The sequence below is a fragment of the Ambystoma mexicanum genome, chromosome 8 (genome assembly GCF_040938575.1).
Source record: "Ambystoma mexicanum isolate Mex_15411 chromosome 8, UKY_AmexF1_1, whole genome shotgun sequence".
NCBI classification, from domain to species: domain Eukaryota; kingdom Metazoa; phylum Chordata; class Amphibia; order Caudata; family Ambystomatidae; genus Ambystoma; species Ambystoma mexicanum.
Window position 1 is genome coordinate 691,689,379 of NC_090929.1, and position 22,686 is coordinate 691,712,064.

General features: G+C 44.5%; 1 protein-coding gene across 1 annotated transcript in view; it reads right to left on the reverse strand.

The window, feature by feature from the left end:
* Nucleotides 1-22,686, reverse strand: part of WNT8B (Wnt family member 8B) — a 659,832-nt gene that overhangs the window by 406,070 nt on the left and 231,076 nt on the right. The window contains exon 2 of the mRNA XM_069610494.1: nucleotides 20,789-20,822. Within this exon, the coding sequence (XP_069466595.1) occupies nucleotides 20,789-20,822 (34 nt within the window). The remainder of the gene's footprint in view (nucleotides 1-20,788; nucleotides 20,823-22,686) is intronic.

Consider the following 22,686-nt stretch of genomic DNA (forward strand, 5'->3'; position numbering starts at 1 on the left):
CTAGACACGCCATGATATCTGTCTTTCCAAAGAAGGGGAAAGATGAAACGCTCCCTGGGAGCTATAGACCGATTAGTCTTATTAACATGGACAACAACATTTTGGCAAAGATCTTGGCCATTAGATTGGAGAATCTTCTCCCAAATTTGATCAATAAGAATCAGTTGGGGATTTGTGAAAGGGAGGAAAACATCCAGCAACATCAGGAGACTATTCCATACAATTAAAAAGGTGGCGGATGATTTAGAGGATGCAGCTGTTTTTTCATTGGATGCGGAGAAAGCTTTCGATCATGTGGAATGGGACTTCCTCTTTTTAGTCCTTGAAAAATTGGGATTTGCAGTGAATTACAGATCATGGATTAGACTATTATATTCACAACCGACAGCTGATTTTAATACCAATGGAAGTCGCTCTTATCCTTTTAGACTGGAAAGAGGGACGAGACAGGGATGTCCCTTTTCACTAATGTTGTTTGTTCTGGTGATTGAACCTCTGGCGGCTATCATTAGAATTGATCTTGATATACACAGAGTGTCGTGTTGGGGATTACAGCAAAAATTGTGGTTGTTTGCTGATGACATTCTTTTGGTTCTACGGGACTTAGATCAATCATTGCCGATTTTACTGGACGTACCACATTTCATGGCCTATCATCTAGCCTTTAATTGTGCTTCCATAGTTGATTTCTTGGCGCGGATTCCTAATGAATGGGCTATGGCAGAGGCAAGTTTTAATGGTCCTTTGTCACCGAGGGCGATTTTGACTATAGTATCGAGAGGTGTGAAAGATCCATTGACTGCATGTCTGAGAAATTCCTGGAAGAAACTGACTGGCTTGTTGGATGTGAATAGGTGTGCATGCATACAAAGATCCTGGTGCGTCATTATGGATGAATACCTCTATGGATGGCAAAATGGTTTTCTGGCCTGAATGGTTTTTGGGTGGTGTCAGCTGGATTGATGAACTTTTTAACGAGGGGAAATGGATGAGTGCTAGAGACTTACAACTAGAATTTCAAATCGCGAATTTCAAGTTTTCAGATTACAGGAAATTGAAGATTGCTGTTGGTGAGATTAATTTCCAGGCTAGATTGAATATGGACTTTCTTACGAGGAAATCTTTGGTAAAAGAGGGGGGCTTGGCTAGCCGGGTACACAGGCAGATTCTGCTTGAATACAATAGCAATGATTTGCTAAGAATTGAATGGAGCCGTAGAATTGGCTCTGACATTACAGTGGAGACTTGGACAAGGATGTGTGCAAATGTCAAACTTTGTTCCTTGGGTTTGACTGAAAGAACAAGACAAATTAAGATCCTAAACAGGGTTTATTGGTCCCCGGAGAGATTATGGAAGAGAGGTTTGAAGGATGATCCGGAATGTTGGGCATTTATTCATGAGAGTGATACGTTGGAGCATATGTTGGATTGTGGAAAGGTACGGGGGTTTTCGAGTGGTATTGGTGAAATTTGTGAAAAAGTCCTGAATAATTCTATTGGTTCTAATTTTGAGACATTCATTTTAGGGAATGATTCAATCTTGGATGATCTCACTCAGTGCCAAAAGAAATGGTTATTTAGAGGTGCTGCAGTGGGTAAAAAAATCATCCTTAGAAATTGGAAATCTAATGTTACATTAGAGAAAGAAGTTTGGCTGAATGAAATGCATATTTTGGCAGATATGGAAGAACGTTTATATAGGAAACAAAGCAAGAATGGATTATTTGCAAAGATATGGAGGACTTTTTTGGCGATGTATTGAATCTGACTTTGTATATAATAAGATGTGAACGGTGGGTTTTTATGGGGTTTGCTTCTGTGCTATGGTTATTTTTGATGTTTGTGTGACTTTGTAAATTGACTTTGTAAATATGTTGTCATTTTTTACATTGATGTTATTTTATATTGAAAATAAAGTTTTAAAAAAAAAAGAAAAAAAAGAGAGCAGGCCATCATAATAGGACACCAACTATTATTAAACACCTGCATCAAGTCTATATCAAAGGTCCCCTGACCCACCATAATTACATAGAAGCACACATTTCTAGGTGTAGTACGATATTGTTATCAATGGATGATAGATTATGCAGCACTGATTAAATCTTACCAGGAACTAAGGAAATGAAGCACGCCAGAGACACTACCATGACCAGCACAACAGGTATAACGTGTGCACTCTCTCATGCTGCTGTCCTGGGTTTACCAGATTACAACAATACATTCATTTGTTATTGCCATGTGAGCAATGGGTACTCACAGGTAATTCTCACCCAGAAACATGGTGAAAAACACAGACCACTTGCATAATACCACACCATACTTGACCCAGTGGCTGTGATGTCCCCCTTGTCTCAGGTACATTGCAGCAACTGCACATGCAGTGCAACATTGTTAATGTATAATTTGGATTCCTCACTTGTGGTTGCATTACTGCACACTATAGCTGTACAACACAATATCTTCCATTGTCACGTTTAACTAAATTTGAAATGTTATTGTTGAATTAATCTCATATTACTCTGTCACGCTGCCCTATTTTAAATCATGCATCTATATTACCTAGTCCACCTGAGTGTAAGCCCCATGACTGTGGAGCTATTACTGATGAACGTGCGCAACCGAGGAAAGACCCCCACAATGTACCCTTACATAATGCTTGATTTATTTTGTTGAATGTCATGTTTTCGTATCGAACAATGACAATTGGCTGTGGAATATGCAATCTGCCTAAGTTGAATTATTAATAGCTCTGACCAGAGCATGCACAGTAGCATATCTACAGAGTGCCACAATTCATCTCACATTATAAGGACCGCCCATAAAAAATAAGGCTTACATCTCTGCTTTATTAGATGCCATCATGTTACATGAATAAATAGTGATTCTCAAATGTACATGCCACCAACACCTTTGTGATGAAGTAGTGAAAGGAAATGCTGCAAAAGAGACAGCTGTTTCCAAACCTCAGGGTGAATTTGTATTAAGACAAATGAGTGCAGCTACATCATCAGAAAAAAGCACTTGCTGTAAGGTAGGATGTTGCCTGCACCATAATAACCTTAATCAGGATAGCAATGGTTGCCTACTCGCACCAAAGTTATTGTTGTCTTACTTGGCTGATAGTTATCATGGACTTGCCTACGTGGGAAAGGGGCTTATGATTGCTTCCCTCAGTCAGGACTGGTATGCACCAGATATATCCTCAATAGCACACATGTATTGTGGGCAGTGCATTATTTGTCAACAGCACAATATAGGGAAAGCAATCGAAGCCAACCTAAGAGTTCACACTTGACCCTGGGGCTCATTCGTTAAACTGCAAAAATCACTATGTGCTGGTCCTTTGATTTGTGTTGTTGTTGTTGTCGATAAGGTATTTTGGGCCCCAGTTTGGAGTGCCTGTAAGTATAAATAATGCCATGGGGACTTATTTCTCCTGCAAGTTGGTAAAAAACTGTGCACTGTAAATACAGTAGAAGCTGCACCACACCACTTGTCTCTTCGCTGGCGGCGGGTGTCGCAGGGGGCTGCAGGCTGGATCCTCCCCTGGCCGCACAAGCATCCTCCTCACAGAGGGCCATGGCCAGGGAGGACGAACGGTGAAGGGTGCCTCTTCTCTTTGTCTCTTGCCTGGGGGCGGGGCAGCACCACTGGGCACTGCGGCACAGCGGCCCTGTTCCCCCGGGCGGTATATGTTGTTCCTTTTGTGGCTACGGCGGAACCATTCTTGTCCCGGCGGCTTTCCGCAGGGGCACAGCGGACGCGCTTCCCCGCTGGAGGTTGTTTCATCGCAGATGCCGCCGCACCTTTTCCTCTCCCCCGACAGCGGCGGATGCCGCGGGGGTATCACCGGCTGGCTCTCTCGTCCGCAGCATGGCAGAGCTGCCACATCTCCTCTTCCTTCTCCTGCGGGTGAGAGAAGGAGCAGCACAGCTCTCTCTCCTTCAGCTGGAGACTTCCCTTCTCAAACGGCTACGTCCACTTTATACCCTCTTCTCTAGGGGCAGGGCAGACATCATTTTCTTTGTGGAACCGGAAGCTCTGCTTCTTCCCCCTTGGGTCCGCACACTTCTTTTCTTGCGGCGGAATGCCACGGGGAACACCTCACCGCAGGGTGGCCCGGGGCTACACCGCAGCGAAGACAGTGAGGCGCAGGCCAATCATGGCTTGCGGAGGGGTCGGGCGCTCCTCTTCTTGCTCTTCCTCCTTTCTTTTCGCTAGTACACTAGGGCAGCAGGGATTGTGCTTTGCGGGCTTGTCTTCTCTCCTTTTTCTTTTTCTTTGAGATGTTGGCTTCCTCGTCGCCATTGTTTTGGGGGGGGGGGTGCTGGTCATGGACATCGCTCCTGCCCCCTGAGGTGCGATGGGACACAAGCACCTTTTAGGCCCAGTGCCTCGGGATGGCAGGGCAAGCCTTGCCTGCACATGCAAACCCTGCCTGCCTTGCTGGCGCGGGGGGTGGGGCGGGGCCATGGCAATCTGGCCTGCAGGCCCTGCTCACATTGAGTGGGCCGGCAGGCCTTAATGAGACACGGACTCAGGTCATTCCATTTCGGAGTCTGCAGCCGTTCTGTTGCACGTGCCTGCAGGGCTCCCTTTTATTAGCTTCATGGCCCATCTTAAAAGGGCAATGCACATGGGAGGGAAACATTAAAGGGGCAACACACATCGTAGGGTTACTATACAACAGGCGAGAGATAAAATGGATATTTTGAAAAAAATATCTGGCTAAGTTATAGGCTGAAGCAGAGCTCATTAGCCAGATGCCTAAACACTGCTACTTTTTAGCATTCACGATGCAATACATTTTAAAAAGGCCGGTTTAAGCCCACATTAAATCCTAATACCCACTCCACGTTTCTTCCCGCAGTGCCACTTACTGAATGCATGTTATATGACTGCGCATTTGGCTGATTCCCTGGTGCTGGAATAGGTCTGCCTTGTCACAGGTTAAAGATGACTTTACAAAGGAGCCAGTGCAGACGTGTCATTCACTGGGGCCTGGGGATTAGGTGTATGTGAAAAAGCCATATTAGGTACTCTTAACTACCAATATTGCTGTGAAGGTAAAGAGCAACCTGTCTGGGTTCATGCAACCCACTGCAAGAATGTGTAGCTCCGAGGGATGAGGCACCATTTAATGCAAACTGGTATTTTAACACTCTTTATTTCTAGACTCTCTTTACAAATACTGACCTAGGACCCTGGAACAAATAAAAATGGTTTTAAGCAGGGAAATTACCTGAACGTTTTATTTTGAGCTGTCAATCTGAGCAACAGGAGTGCAGAGTATGAGGGTGCTCCGGGGCCCGGGCACCCACCGGGAAAAGGAATCTGTCCACCGGCACACCACAGGAAAATCAAAATTCAGTTCCCCTGCTGAGCAATGTTATTACCATGGTAGAGGTAAGGGTTTTGCCAAGGTGGAGGAAACCATATGTGATGGCCTGGCACAAAGGCAATTATGGGTTTCTTGGCTCACGGGACTGTGTAGTTGACTAGCTGTTGCTTTTTCATTCATTAACACACTTTATTGGGTACTTTTGCTTTTTTCCATCTATAGCTGAGTGTAAAGTATTACAGGCTCACCACCTGCTTACCAATAGTCAACTGGATTTCAGAGGAAAATTGTTTGTTTTAAATTTAAAATGTTAAAACTAAACATTGATAATTAACAACATTTGTAGATTTCAACTTTTTAGAGTTGGTAAACTTAACTTTTTTAAATGTACATATTATATGTACTACAGCGAGAACGGCAGCACATTTAAGGTTGTAGGAATCTAAAAACATTCTCTGGTTGTATGTTTCATCTCTAGCATGAACAATAATCAAAGGCCCTTACAGTTATGAGGCTTCAGCCTCTAGGGCTGCTGGCAATATGATATGATATGATATGGCTTTTGTAACGCGCCTATACACAAGTGTTTCAAGGCGCGACGAGGCAGGGAGGGGGGAACCAGGGGAGACAGACAACGATCCTACTAGGCCAGGTGTCATTCAGATCACACAAGTGCATGGGTAGAGGGGAAGGGAAAAGTGCAAGGGGGAAAGGGAGAGAGGAAAGTGCAATGCAGGGTTAGTAAAACAAGATAAATAATAAGGGCCAGCTTGTGGCAAGTGCAAGGTAAGTGCAGACAAGTGCTGGGAAGGGGGGGTGAAGGGATACAGAGACAGTCCCGCAGTGCATGGGTTGTCAGGGGGGCAGTGCAGGGGAGAGTGGCTAGGCCAAGGACCGAGATTGGTAAGTGGCCCAGTTGCAGATTCATTGCAGTTTCAGTAATTAGCAGGGGAGAGGGGGAGAGAAAGAAGAAGCAAAGAGGAAGGTTTTGAGGTGCTTCCGGAACCGGAGATGGTTCTCCTCAAGTTTCAGGGAGGCAGGAAGGCTGTTTCAGAGGGAAGCCCCTGCTGCGGAGAGAGATCTATCCCCAACTCGTTGCTTGGAGAAGCGGCTGACCATGAGGGAGTTGGAGGCGGATGAGCGAAGAGCTCGAGAATATGAAACGTGAATATGAAACCTGCTGGCACTGTTAGAAGGCCTTGGCACTGGTGAACAAGGTGGATGCTGGCAGGATTTTGTTGGATAAAGGTGGGATTGCAGTTAGTGAATGGAAATGCCCAGGATCCCATGCGGTGGAGAAGGCGGGAGGTAGACGTTATGGTTACCTCCAAGTTATGACATTCTTTAGATGGGTCATGGCACATGACATGTGGAAGTGGCAAGATTTTTGGTCAACTTCTTAGGCTGATAGGGCTTGTGGCAAAAATCTCCCCAGACAAACTCCAGATACTCACTTTCTAAGGTCCAAAAAAGGTATCTATTTCTTTGAGAATGAGCAATAGGCAAAGAGTCACAAATGGAATAAAACATATACTGCAGATGCCCTAACACAAACACACACATGAAATGCTTTCCTTAAAATGCACACCATCATCTACCGAACCAAAGAGCCAGTAAGGCCAATATACATGCACAGTTTAGGTAGAGGGACACAATAAAATGGAAAAACTACTGCAAAATAAAAAACAAACGCATCTATGTCCCCTAATACACATAGACAGACACCCCTATTCAGCAATGTACACTATGACATAGCAGCACGGTCTCATGGACCAAAGTAATTATAAAATATAAACTGCCTGATTCATGGAATTATTTGCGCTGAAAACGCAGATTTGCGCGCATTTCTGCCTGAAAATCCCTGTTTAAAGTATGGGGATTTTCGGACAAAAAGGCGCGCAAATCTGCGTTTTCAGCACAAATAATTCCATGAATCAGGCATTCAGCAAATACTGTCAGAGGAGCACAACGAAAAGAGGAAAAGTGGAATATATTGCATATCAAAGAAAACAATCCACAACAACATATTCATAACGTAGAAAAAGATTCATCCTAAAACATACGTCAACAGACAGTTGAGGGCACACACGCACCATCAAAACATGCCACAATTATAATGTGAAACAAGCAAGCAGATGTGTACTCTATACTTGCCCTTACCATGCATCCACCACATCACAGTAGCGGCACAGTCCTAACTTCCCAGAAACACAAACAACACAGAACAATGAAAAACATGCACAAAGCAGACAGGCAGCACTGCATTGTATCATACTTCAACTTTCACTAATTTCGAGAACAATACAGCCAACCATCCATCATATACACCATCATATACACACCTTTTTATGGAAAAGTAAACATCGAAACATCCAAACCAGAAACAACACACTCTTAAGAAAACCATCTAGAACAAAACATTGCCTAATTGTGTTGTAAACCACAAACATAAATTATTCCTGACTTTGCTGTAGAGGGGAGCCTAATTTCAGAAAACATGGCCTCCAAATAAATATTCCCACTAAAAGACAGCATTAAGCCAATTCAAATATGTAACCAGAAAAGAAAAAAAAAACATACATTTCGATCTAAAATGAACACAGAGGAACTGATTACAAAGCGATTTCCAAAGCGACTGCGCCATTGTAAAACACTTTTGTAAATCAGGACCATGGGCTATTAACTCCCTTTCAATTGCTCCTTCACGAATAGCAAGTTAAAAAGTCCCGCACACACGCAGAGTGCGCGCAGGAGGCACCAGCTTCCCTACTATGGCGGCAACCTTGTGGAACAACCTCCCTGCTCAGATTAGATCTGCAAGGCCCTAAAAACCAACCTCTTCATCTAAGACCCGGTCATTCTAGGTATGCACTTCTACTGTATCACCTTGTATAGGAGAATATCTGTGTTGCCACCTGCTACCTAGACTAGACTGTTAGTAACCAACTGTAACGTCCCAAGTGTATCCTAGGTAACCATGCGAATGCACCTAAGCGAATGTATTTATATATACCATGTGGGGCCGCTTAGTGTAACCCTCAAGCAAGCCTTCTTAAAGTGTCCTTACAGCGCCTCGTTGCCTGCGGGCTGTAGTGCGCTTTACAAATGCTAACATAAAAATAAAATAAAAAATAAAGTAACATCAAGACATAGTTATACTTTACAACACACTATAACATAATGTTGCATTCCCTATGCTCCAAGGCGCTATCAGAAATATATTTGGCGTAGATTCGTATTTCCTCTAACAAATGTCGATCCTAGGTATTAGATAAAGTAGAGTGCAATCTTGCTCATACTTAAAATTTTGAACACATCAGTTGGAGTATAATCCTCGTTTGATGCATAAGACAAAAATAATCACTTCCAAAACTTGGGCTTGTTACTTAACCCTTTATTTTCAGATAGTCTGGCCTCTAGCTAGTCTATTTGGAGCCTTTGGCAACACGTTTTTCCACCTAAAAAGGTCTTCCTCTAGGCTACTTAATACAGTGCATACCAACAAAATCAAAATTCCTTAAATGCACTCTATGCCTTATTTTTGACCCAAGTATACACATGTAGTCAAATTACAAGATTATCTTATTAATAATAAAAAAGACATGTTTAGCATTTTTATAGTGCTACGAACCCTCAGGCATCTGAGCGCTGCTTATTATTACCTACGGTGTGTGGTGCTCATTTATCGACCTCGGAAGGATGAATGTCTGAGTTTGGCCCTGCCGGGATTTGAACTTGCTTCAGCAGGCTCTGCACAAATGTCAAAGCGAGTCTCGCTGTGCTATTAGTAGTGTGCGTATGTCAATAGAAAGAAAACGCATATGGCAAAAGATAACCACACAACAAGTAACGCAAAGATATGACAGGCAGGGGTTTCTGGAGGTGCGGCGTGGGGGAGCGGGTCTCTGCGAAATATAAAAATAGCGTTAATATAATTGCATTGCAAAATTGCATCATTTCCATTGAATGATTTCAAAACAGAATCCAAATTCGGAATATGCCGTTCCATACCTAGAGTAAGCATTCTTTTCTGTTGTCCTTCTCTTAAGCTAAGCACACATTTTTGTCACACCAATTATTGGTCCAAAACTGGTTTTATTAAAAAAGATATGCAAATAGGTTTCATTGAAATATTGATATGATTTATATGTACAGTCGATTCCTTCTCAAAGATATCCAATTATACGTTGCATAGATATCCATAATATCTTGTTATAAATTTGAATCTTAGTATTATTTTTATTTCTGTTATTTACAAAAAAAGCGAAAGCATGTGTACCATCACTAAAGCAACCTGAAAACATTTTGTTTAATCTTCTTTAAAAAAAGTGATCCATTTTTTTTTGGGAATAACTTTATTGGTTTTGAACGAGATGAACCGACATATCATAATCAATAAGACATTCCCAATTGTGTATCTGGTGTCTGTTCTTCCCCTCCCCCAAGACCACTGGAAAGCATCGGTGACCTTCATACCAGCTTACGAGCCGGGGCTGTTGCCGCTGTCTGAGGCGTTATCAGGTGCTCTGGGGTGTAGCAGCGGTACTGTCAGTGCTACCCAACATTGTAGTTCTTCACTAGAGTCAAGTCTTTGTTCTTGGATTGCCGTTTCCCATGCTCCGGTCTCTGCTGTTATCCACTTACTAAGATCTCCCCACCATTGTATTTCACTTGGACATTTTGGGCTTTTCCATTCCATGGCTATACGTCTTTTCGCTGTGATATATATTAGGTCTTTAAGTCTATTAAGAGGTTTGTTTTTTCTGCTGCGTCTGTAGTTGCCTAGTATACAAGCCGCTGGCCTATGGACTTCCACTTCAATGTCCGCCTCTGCAACTCTATCTCTTATTCGGGTCCAGAAATCTAGTATCACTGGGCAGCCCCAGAACATGTGAGTCATTCCGGCCTTGGGCTCGTTAGATTTGGGGCACACTTGGGTTTTCACGCCCTTGAACTTTGATATGGCTTTTGGCGTGAGGTAGGCCCTATTAATAATGTATAATTGGATGAGTTGTAGGCGGGCGTTCCTGGAGATCTTCTTGTGGTAATAGGTTATCTCTTCCCATTCCTTATCTTCAAATACCAGCCCCAATTCTCTTTCCCATTTAACCTTGCATTTGAGCTCATTTCTGGTCGTACTTTGCATCAAGGACTCGTAGAGGCGTGAGGTTTCGTGGCCCCCCTCAGCAGCGTTTAGCAAAGTTTCGATGGTCTTGTTTTCTATAACGGGGTTAGTGGCTTCAGGCCATCTGCCCCGCATGGCCAGCATTACTGCCCTATGGGCAAGTACTGTCCTGAAGGAATCCCTGTGGCCTCACTTAATTCGGGAAACGTTAAGATCTCTTGTTCATGGACCAAGTCTCCAAGCGTAGCTACCCCGTAGGGTTCCCATTGGGAACGGACTTCTATGTGTCCCCATGCCTGTTTTTTCATAATCGCTGCTATGGGAATTTGTGGTGAGTATGGGTCTGTTGCTCCGACTGTTTTGCAAGCTCGTTTCCAGAGCCGGATTCCCAGCTTGGCTATGTATGGGCAGTGTCACGTAGTACTCTCTTCAGTCCAGAGCAGTTCTCTGAGTAACAGGTGAGGCAGGGCGGGTTGGAGGAGGCGAGTGTCCACCGTACTCTCGTCGGCCATCCATTGCATCACGTGCCTAAGCTGGGCAGCAAGGTAGTATAGCTCGAAGTTGGGAACTTTCATTCCCCCTCTCTCGTAGGGTCTTTGGAGTGTTTCTAACGCTACTCTGTGCCTACCGCTCTGCCAGAGGAATCTCCTGCAAAGTTTATTAATGTTTTTGAAGAATGAGGGGGGGATGTCAAAGGGGACGTTAGTAAAGTAATGTAAAAGGCGGGGGAGTGCCACCATCTTGAGGAGGCCTGCCCTTCCGGCCACTGAGAGCGGGAGTCTACTCCAAAACCCCATGGATTTCTCGAGGGAGACCCTAGCCCTGACCGTGTTGAGTATATGCTCCGTGTGTGGGTTTCGGTGTATGGTGATGCCCAGGTATCTGAAGGATGTCATCTGCCATTGGAGGTCTAGTGAGGGTAGGGACCTGTAGTCTTCACTATATAAAGCTGCGAGGGGGTAGAGGCAGGACTTGGCCTTGTTGATTTGGATTCCGGTGCATTTGTGGAATCCGTCTAAGGTCTCGAGAATATACGGTAGGAGGTGTTCAGGATTATGTAGATACAGCAGTGTATCGTCGGCATACATGGAGACGAGGTGGGTCACACCATCTATTTCGATACCTCTGTCAGCGTATTCCTGTCTGAGGTAGGCAGCCACGGGTTCGGTGGCTATGATATATAACATGGGGGAAAGTGGGCATCCCTGTCTGGTGCCTCTATGGAGGGACCATTTGCTGGAATATGTCTTATTCGTGCAGACCCTGGTGGTTGGGTTAGTATAGACTAGCTGGGTCCATTTCAAAAAGACTGGTCCTATCCCCATTTTAACCATGGTGGCATACAGCCACCTCCACCGCACTGAATTGAAAGCTTTGGCAGCGTCTAAAGATGCTATTGCGTATTTTTGAGGTCTTAACTCTGTGCTGTAAATGACATGGTGCAGCCTACGCAGGTTCTCAGTGATGGAGCGCCCAGGGACGTAACCTGTCTGCTCTTGATGGATTAGTCGGGGAATCACTCTGCGCAGTCTATTCGCCAATAGGGCTGTTAAAATTTTACTGTCTACGTTTAACATAGAGAGAGGTCTATATGAGCCACAGTCGGCTCCGTCTTTGCCGGGTTTGAGCAGGGGGATGACCACGGCCTCACTCATGGATTCAGGGAGAATACCGCGTTCATATGCCTCATTAAACACCTGGGTCAGCAGGGGGGCCAGGGTCTCCTCGTATGACTTATAAAACTCTCCAGGGAGGCCATCCATGCCTGGGGTTTTCCCAGACGGTAGGGATCTAATGACAACTTTGACTTCATCTGGGGTAATGGGTTCATCTAGGTCCTCGGCCAACTGTCTATCAAGTTAGGGTAGCTCGATGACGTCTAGGACGTCCTCAATTTCAGTGTCAGTAGGGGGGGGATCTCAGAATACAGGCTGCAATAAAACTCAGAAAAGACTGAGTTAATCTTCTCTTGGGTATGCGCTGTGGTGCCATCAGGTTTGAGTATGTGGCAAATAGGGGTTTGGGGTGCCTCCCGTTTATAAAGCCAGGCTAAGAGTTTCCCAGGTTTGTCTCCCAGGGCATGGGTCCTTTCGACATGCTTAGCGTAACTTAATTTACCCAGGGATTCCCAGTGTGTTAAGCATACTTGTTTCAGCTCGGTTATTCTCTGCAGGAGTTCTGGGGATGCGGTAGCTTTCTCCTCCAGTTCTCCCAGTTCTTTCTCAGCGCTTTCTAACGAAGTTACGATGGATCGTTGGGCTCCACCTATGGCCGCAATCATCTCTCCTCTCATGACCACTTTGTACGCCTCCCAGGCAGTACTCATGTGGTCCACACTATGCAAGTTCCTCTGCCAATATTGCTCGGTGCAGTCTCTTATGTGCTCTGGAAAGGTTGTATCTAGCAGGGCTTCAGCCCTAAGCCTCCAGGCTGGCACCGGGGGTCTAGGTGGGATACCTCCCAGGTGACCATCAGCAGAGAGTGGTCCGACAGCACTCTCGGGAGGTACTGCGCATCACTAAACATAGCATGCTGCTGTTGGCTTGCAAAGAAATAATCAAGCCTAGTGTGAACAGAGTGGGGCGGGGAGTAGAAGGAATATTCTCGTTGTTCCAGTTGCAATTCCCTCCATGTGCCCAAAAGCAGCAGCTGGGGTGAGTGGGTTTGATAAGTATTTTGGCAGGAGGGGATGGGCGGCTGTGCTTGTTATCTGATTGGTCCTTTAGGGGGTCAAGGGTGCAGTTGTGGTCACCTCCCCAGATCATGATGTTGTCTCTATAAGGAGTGAGACGTGGGTATAGGGAATGGAAAAAAGCTGTTGCATCGTGGTTAGGTGCGTAGGTGCTGATTGGACATAATTCTCTGTGTTCAATGGAACCGTGCATGAGCACCATCCTGCCCTCGTCATTGGTTTTGGTGCCTATCAGCCTGAAGGGAATGGACGGGTCGATCCATATCAGGACCCCCCTGGCATATGAAGAGTAAGATGATCCAATCAAGGTGCACCGGCAAGTCTTGGCTAATGTTTCCAGCTTATTTCGGGTTAGATGTGTCTCCTGAAGCATAGCAATCCCAACCCTACACCGCCTTAGGTATGTATGGATGCGGCGCTGCTTGACAAAGCTATTCATGCCCCTGACGTTCCACGTCATCACTTTAATTTTGTCAGCCATAGGCATGAGGTGGTCTGGCGCCGGCTCTCGGCGGCAATTGAGGTATATCAACTGGCTTGCTGTATGTGAAATTCCTCTGCGGTCTTGGAGTTTCCCATTTCAATGTCTCAACTTTAATACCAACAACCCATTTCCCACCCCCCAATAACTGTAAACTCCCCAAACTTTTAACAGGTCCAGCGGGGTTTCCCCCGTTATGACTATCCCGTTTCCGCTCCGTTGGACCACTCATTGGTCTTCGGGTGCCCTACGGGCGGGTAAGAAAAAAGTGATCCATTTATATTAGGATTTATTAGCCTATAATAAGACTTGCCCAAGTTTTGGGGGAATAATATCCCAGCTGGCATTTGGTATTGTATTTATTTAGCGTATGACGTCATCATGTACATGTTGCTGTGAGACTCGTGGATGCGTTAACATCACTTTTGATAATATTCTCACGTGCATTAGGAGACTATAGGCAAACATTATGTATACTAGTGATAGATAGATGCAATATTATTAGGGCATTTTAGACATGACATACTGGGTCCCTTCAATTCCATGATTTTGAAAATAATACATGAAGATCATGTTAATACTCAGTAATATGCTAGTCTCCAATGATGACAATCTGTAAGAGTACAGGCCTGTAGCTAGGACAGCTATTCAATGTATACATAGTTTAGTCTGATTAGACCAGTTATGATTGAATTACCTCATGGCATCATACGTGTATGCATGACTTCATCGTGGAATACTGCCAAATGGAATTACTGTTACTGCCACTTGGTCTGGTGGAATTACCCCTGCATTACAAGTGGTGATTCTGCCAATTTTGCCAATTTTTCAATGGGCAGTGGGAGGATTTCCCTCCAGCATGATGCTGGAGGTAAAAGTAAATCCCCTACTCAAGGGTCATACTCATAGTATGGTGGTGCGGGAAAAGTGGCAGTAATTCCGTTACCGCCAATTGTTTCCCACTTCGCCATACTTGTAATGAGTCAGAATATCTTAACACCATATTGCTAATAAATATGGCCGCTCAACAATGCATGATTTTGGCTTTCTCTAGACTTTTACATCACTCTAGTTGCAGGGCTGATGGGGAAGCTTTGTTAGAAGATGGTGCTGATATTGGTTTAATTTTCAGGGGCCTTAAGCGTATGTGCACACAGCCTCACGTAATCTGAAACGTCATGAGAGAGAGACTGGGATGAGCAAGCACCGCCCATTTGCCAGTCACCGCCTGGCGTTGACAGACACGCAGTGCAATTTCAGCGACTCTGAAGCTAGCATGTTGTTCAGCAGAGCCACGTTGCTGAAGTTACTTATCACAGAGCGTATTTTATGCAGAATTAGTCATTTACAACTAAAAGAGCCGAAACAGCACCAGTTCCCTGTTCACTTCAAACTCAGTTAAAGTGCATTAATAGATACAATACCCTTTTAACGATTTGACTATATCCATGATGTTGACTTGTTTAACATACAAAAAAAGGTTATTTTTATGTAGGTAGTGAAATGACGTTAGCATCAGCATATGCAACACAAGTGCATATCAAGAAGCTGGAAGTTTGACACAATCTCTTAGTTTATTACACAACTTCTTTCATTGTGTGTCTGAAAGTGGTAAAAGTGCAGTGTTGTTAAAAGGAAATGTTTCAGGCTTGTATTATTTAGAATTATGGTTCTAGAGTTTTCCTTCAGGATGTGAAAATAACACTACAGTGGTATTTTTTTTAGCTTAACATCTTTCTATACGGATTTACATGTCAGGTTGCTCCATTTTTGCATTTTGCAAGGAAACTCTACACACCAGTGTTATTGTAGGCCTTCAAATTCAAAACTTCAAATATTTGTAGCAAATAAAGCTTTGTAGGTATGTGGTGAAGTGCTTAAATTGCAGAGTGGGTTAAAATCCCTGCTTAACTGTTTAGCCGAAGTATGTTATCCTAGACAACTAATTTAATCTACCTGTGACATAACTGCACGCACTGGAGTTCTTATAAGTGATTAGATTCACACTATATGGAAAAATATGCCCTAGCAATGGAGTGGGTTTAATTATTTTAAGAACAACATCCTTTTACTCCTCTGTTAGTGCCACTAATGCTGTGACCTAGAATTGCATTATTGTTGCATTGGCCCACACACAGTACCATATCAATAAAATGGACAGGCAGATAGTCTGACCAACCATTCAGTGCACCAGAGATTTATGTTTGGCGGGGAGGTGGGGACTGCAGCAGAACTAGCATTAACCCTCCTCCCCCTGCTGCCAGTCACTGAAATTGCTTTGGCCATTCAGAATTGTGCCCCAATGAAGAATGAGTGGAACACTTTTCTATGCCCTTTTGTGCTATTGAGCTATTGAATCTGAATAGCACGCTTTCTTCCATTTTCACGGTTTCTAGGCGCATCACGATCTGCATGAGGTAGTGTAGGGAACGTATTTAGTAGTGGGGAGCAGGTCAAGATTGCTTTGTTACAATGGGCCTCATTACGAGTACGGCGGTAGGGGGTTAACGGCACCGGTAAGGATGCCGGTGCCGTTAACCCCCTACCGCCGCATTACGAGGTCCCTTAGCGGGTCCCACTAGGGCCGGCTGGTTTTACCAGCCGCCCTTAGCGGGACCTGCCAAGGGACCAGGGAGCTAATAACGGGCCCGCTATTTGCAGGCCCGTTATTAGCTCCTTCCCCATTCCCATTGAGCCCTATGGGGGCTCGAATGGGAATGGGGAATGGTTTTCAGAATGGGGACTTACCGGGTCCTCCAAGGTTGGAATGACTCGGTAAATCCCCATTATGACGACCCGAACATGGGTTTGGAGGCAGCCATGGTGCTATTAGCACCATGGCTGCCTCCAAAGTCGTAATGACCCCCAATTTTAATGTGTGCAAATCTGAAATGATATGGCTCTCTGTGGGGTATACAGTTTCTAGATATTTTGTGAGCTGTCTATGGCAGTGGTTAGTTAATGTACTCCACAGGTTGTTGAGGTAACTGTGTGGTTGTCTGTGGTGTCTGTCAGAGCAGCGCTTAAGGAGTGCAGAAAGTTATGTTTGTGCACCTGTGATGGGTAAGCATGGCTTCTAAAGTGCACCTTTGGTGATGTACATTTGGGGTGACTGTTTTCTCACAGTGGCAAGATTGTAAAAACATTGATGTCACAACTTTTGGGATGAGCCCGCTTTTATGCACAATATATTTATTTAGGTTTATCTTACTCATTTCATGCATACTAATATGCCCAAATATTCTAACACACAGTACACATACCAACTGTGCTAACTTTGCATGGCAATAGAACACCTTGCCTACAGACATCAAACATCAGAAAGATACAACTCTGTAGCCAACATATATATCACAGTTGTAATCAATGCATCCTCACAATAGAGACAACCAAAGCTCCTCTGGACACAGATGCCTCAAGTGCCCTCAACACAAACCATCAAGAAACATACCCATGCACATTACCTGGTACATCCGAACTGCACGCATCAACGCAAATAAGTATTTTTCTTACCTGTGCACCCCCCAACTTTTTCTGACCAGCCTGACTATAAAATCCAGCAACACAATGTTTATTTTGCCAATTAATACCAAAGGAAAACCCGCCTGTGCCCCACCGTGTCTGACTTAAAAAGCAAACAATTCACATAATAAATTAACCTAACAAACATATTACACATTTTCAGAAATACAGTCCTCACCAAACAAATAGAAGTGCACTTTTTATTTTGCACATGCTGATTGTAAGACTACAACTAGCAGAGTGCAAAGTAAGTTTTGCATCTCTGTAATTTCAACAAAGACAGCAAAAGAAACTTGATAAGGGCACTTGTGTATAGTTATTGTTTTTCACAAACATGCAGTCTCACATTGTAATATATGCCAGTAAATGGGTGAGACCGCTGGTTAATGTGCCTGCTTCAGAAAACAGCAGGCAACTTGCCTGTCGTAGACTCATGCCAACTCAGCATTTAACACTTACTAGATTACTAAAACAAGTAGAGAGTGGGGTAATATCAGTACGTGTTGCCAGTGCTAGGTGCATTTGCTGACTTAACTCTGGACTAAACTATACGTTATCCTGTCATTACATAGAAGTTCCAACATGATCATTGGGACTGACCGTCTATTAAAGCTCCATCTGTCTCTTTATTTTTCAATCAGATATCCCATTTAAGGCATGGAAAAGTACACACACTCACAAGCTCACTTGTTCCCCTCTCTCAGGCTCTGAGCCTCTCTGGCTTTTCCAGGCCACAGACCATACTTACTGTGTGATGGATTGCTGTGTGCGGCCCTACAGTGAAACAATTTCCACAACCTGTGTCTTAACCAGCTGAACTACATTTCTCAGCTTCTTCAACCCCTATTAAATGCTGGAGGATTGGGAAATAGTGTGAGGTGTGAAGCAGAGGGTCACAAACATGGCCATGATGTATGGGAGATTTGCAACCCTGTTGGAGGAGTAATTTAGCAGCATCACTTTTGCTAACTAAATTTGCTGTCTACAATGGCAGTCATTCTGGCGCTGCCGCCAACTGCACATGACATACTCTCTGGCTATCGACTCCAACTCACGCTCACAAATGATCAGGATCCAGAAAAACTGCTCAGGGAGGAGGTAATGTTACACAAGTGTGCAGATTTCTGAGATATGCATGCACAAAGCAGGTGTTGTAAAATGTATTTTAAATCCTTTGCTTCGTCTACTCATTACAGTAGAGTATGCTGTTATGTTTTCATGCCTCTATAATTAACTGGGTAGACTATGCAAAGTATTGTATACTTGCCAAGTCCATGGCAAGCAAAGAGAAAGGGCTAGGAGGCATGGCCCTGTCTACAGCGAGCAGCAGCTGAGGACACAAATCATGCAATGGTGTGCACTTTTTTACGATCACAATCCACTGCTCCGTTTCTGTTTTATCAGCTCACCTGGGCTGTTCAATATAGCTTAGCTTTCTCGTCCTGTTTCCTTTACATCATTCATTGTTTTAGAGAGAACACATATATCTTGTGACTGTGTCATAGCCACTACTATTGCCATATCTGTCTTTTTTTTGCAAATACATATTAAAGAATGTGGTGTCAATTATTTCAAATATTCCAAATGAATGGGTGTGCCTAGGACGGTCTCACTTTAGGCTACCAAGCAGAGAGGGGCGCATGGAAAGCTGCTTACTGCAAGCTAGATCATCTGGTAAATGTTACATGCATCTGCTGCAGATCTGGCAGGAAGTTTCCAGCTAAAGGGCTGAAACATTTTTATTAAGGTCCTTAACGGTAATGGTTATGAAAGGAGCATGACGCCCTGAAAATAAGGCCCATTTGAGAGGTATGTGCATAATGTTTTTGAAATGGGTATCCTATACCCATGAGTTGTGTAAGGTGTGCATATCATGGGAACAACTGTCACATACGTATATAAAAGCCAAAACTATTTGCATTTGTCAATGCTTGTGTATCTGTTTTTAGCCAGTGAGTGCCTTAGGAGGAAGGGATGTAATACAGGTGTACACTGCTGGTTTACGTCTGTGTTTAACTCCACCTGATTGCCCAATTCCTCTCACCCCGGTGATAAAATGTCTTTTGGCCTCATTACTATTAGCGCCATGGCTGCCTCCAAATCCTTACCTACTCTGCCCTGGTGAATGGAGCTATTACCGCCCCATTCCAAGGTTGGCGGGGGCGGTAATTTCCCATTCACCAGGGCCCTTTCCCATTCCCATTTGAGCCCCCATAGGGCTCAATGGGAATGGGGAAGGCGCTAATAACGCTACCGCAAATTGCAGTAGCATTATTAGCTCCAAAGTCCCTTTGCGGGTCCCGCCCTTAACGCCTGGTAAAACCAGGCGTTAAGGAAGGACCCGCAAAGGGAACTCATTGGGCCTCATTACACGGTAGGCGGTAAGGGTTTACCGGTACCGGTAAGGGCACCGGTACCGGTAAACCCTTACCGCCTTACTACAAGGTCCCTTTGCGGGACCCGACCTTAACGGCTGGTTTTACCAGCCGTTAAGGAACGGGCCCGCTAAGGGACCTTGGTGCTAATTACGGTACCGCAATTTGCGGTACCGTAATTAGCGCCTTCCCCATTCCCATTGAGCCCTATGGGGGAAAAATGGGAATGGGGAAGTGCCTTGGTGAATGGGGAATTACCGCCCCCGCTCACCTTGGAGTAGGGCGGTAATTCCGCCATCCACTAAGGCGGACACGGTAAAATACCGGCGGCAACCATGGCGCTAATAGCGCCATGGTTACCGCCTACAGTGTAATGAGGCCCATAGGGCGGTAAGGGATTACCAGCACCGGTGCCCTTACCGGTGCCGGTAATCCCTTACCGCCCACCTCGTAATGAGGCCCTTTATCATGCAAATGACAAAATGAACCATATACCACAATTCACAGGAACATGCCTACTATCTAATGCATTCTGTCACATCGAAAACGGACGCACAAAAGCTCACTGTGTAAAATGAGGAAGGGAGGTCCTGCCAATCAAATGTCTTGAAAAGAAACCCTAATGCAGAAGATGTTCATCGGCCACATATCCGTTAAAAGAATGCGTTAATAAAGGCCACAGGCTAAAAGAAGACGACAACACAGATCAAGTGCTACACCAAACAAAATAGGGATCAAAGAAGAGAAATAAGCAGAAAACAAAAGCATCACCTCATTAAATCATCAAACAAATTATTATCGCAATATTGGCCTCATCTGCTGTCATACGCTCAACACCTTGCAGCTTAATACAATCTCATGGCCTTGTTGACAGTAACCACCAGAATGCATGGTTCACTTAAACCTCAAAATAAAGGACATTGAGGAAATGGCATGGAAGTTGTTCTTTCTTTAGATGCGAATACATCGATTGCCTGAAAAATTACGCCTTCTTTTTTTTTTTATGTCAGGGCGTAAACATCTTTGCAGTCACTGCTCAATTTCGGCAGAGTCATTTTGGCGCACATATGATTCTTGTAAAAATCGCTATGGTTCACATAAACATAAACACGTTCGTTTTCTTCGCTTTATTACTAAACTTGCCAGTTTCTCGAAGGCATAGAGGGTGCAGCAGGGGGGGCGACAGCAGAGGAAAGCAGGAGGCCCTTCACTGACTAAAATCGGACACGCAGATCAAACAAATGTCTCTTACCTTGGGGCCGGTCATCAGAAAATTGTTCACTGACCTGAAAGAGACAGAGCAAAGCATTAATTGAGTCATACAAACTGCAGCTTTACTCTTCGGAACATTTTTGGAATTCCACACTTTCTTTCCTAACAAAAATTCCAGAGCACTAACAAAGTCTGCACGGGCAAAGGAGAAGCCTTTTTCCCTCACTCTGTCGCCATTTTAGAGTTTGACAGAATACGTGTGCGTTGCCAGCAAGTGTGGAATACATGTGTTCTCTGTGCAACTATGTTTCAAGCGATCACGTTTATCATATCTTATTGCTACATATGCCAATAAGAACATTAAACATTTAAGGAGGAATTGTTCAACTCACGACAAAAGTCAAAAGACACTTGTAGAGCTGTGCCTTGAAATGTTGAGGCTCATGACTGACTTTCTTTGCAGTTGGAAATTGAAATGAACCACACAACAGTGGCATTTACTGAAATGCAACACATTTGAATGCAGTATGAATACAATGTGTGTTCTATATAAATGAATCATTCACTTGTCGTATGGATCTGTCATGTTATTGAACAATTTACAAAAAGTACCTCAGTGAACCGGGCATAATATGCTGCGCTCTGGTAATATCTTCTGGGACCAAGCACATCCCAAAATCATGCCTGAACTCCCATAAGAGAAGCAGAGTGTGGAACATGCACCTCAGGGCCTTTCAAACCCCCTGAACATCCAGTAGTGCCTTGGTTGACCCATCAGAATATCCAATGCCCTTGGGGGGTTTGGTGGCCTGATCAAATGCCGAGCTCTCTCTTCCACATGAGGAGAGCACGAGAATAGGTCCTGTAGATGCTGAGAGCACGAGAGCATTTCTATTCCCAATTGGTTTATTCGTGTTGGTTTGTGAAAAACCTTAATGCCTGATTTCCCTTTCTGGTTATTAGCTTTTTTGAGTCCCTTGCCCTCTCATTTCTTATTTCCTTCATTTGTTTTTTTTAAACCTTTTCCTAATCCTTCCTCCTTCCACCCCCGAAAAAAAGGAAAAAAGAAAGCCTTCGTGAAGTTCTTTGAGAGCTATGGACGCCTTTACCTTATCGGACATGACTCACACAATTATTTTCGGAACATTTGGATCACTGCAGGGCATGTCATATTCGGGTGAGGGTCAGCAGGAGGAGGGAGAACAGAACGAGATGGAGGGTCAGCAGGAGGTGAAACCGAATGAGGCAGACATGGAGGGACAGCGGCAGGGTGAACATGAAGAGATGGGTGAGTCGTGACAGGTAGTACATGTGGTGACGCTGTGGCGGAACAGGAGAAGGCAGATGCAAGGCAAGAGGAGATGAATAAGGAGCAGAAGGAGTCTTATGAAGAGGAGGGGAAGAAGGAACAAGATAGGCAGTAGCAGAAGACGTGGAAGCCAGAAGAGGGGAGTAGGATGATAGACCTGATTCTGGTGGCTCCTGTCCTTTGGAGAGGCATGGTGAGAGCGAGGTGGAGACAAATGAGGAGACAAATGAAGGGGGCTTTCCCCAACACTTCCTAGTCAGGCCCCAACCTGGGTGTAGAAGTACTTTCTCGCCTTAAGGGAAGAGAAGAAAAAGTTACTTACCATATCTGGTAACATTCTTTCGATGGGATGTTCCTCCGACGTATTCCACATCTATGACAGGTAATGTCCACAGCTGTGCTGCTTCAGAACATTTTCGGCAGAGGGCGTCCGTCGAGGGTCGACGTCACCGGATGTTATATATAGGACGCACGATGCCCATAGCCTCAGATGTAGTTTTTCCCAGAACGTGTGGCACTAATCTCCTACCAGTATGGCTGCAGATAGCCTTGCGAAACGTAAGCTGCAATCGCATAGGAAATTCTCCAGAGGGTCAGGTAGGGAGGGCTATGTGGAATACGTCGGAGGA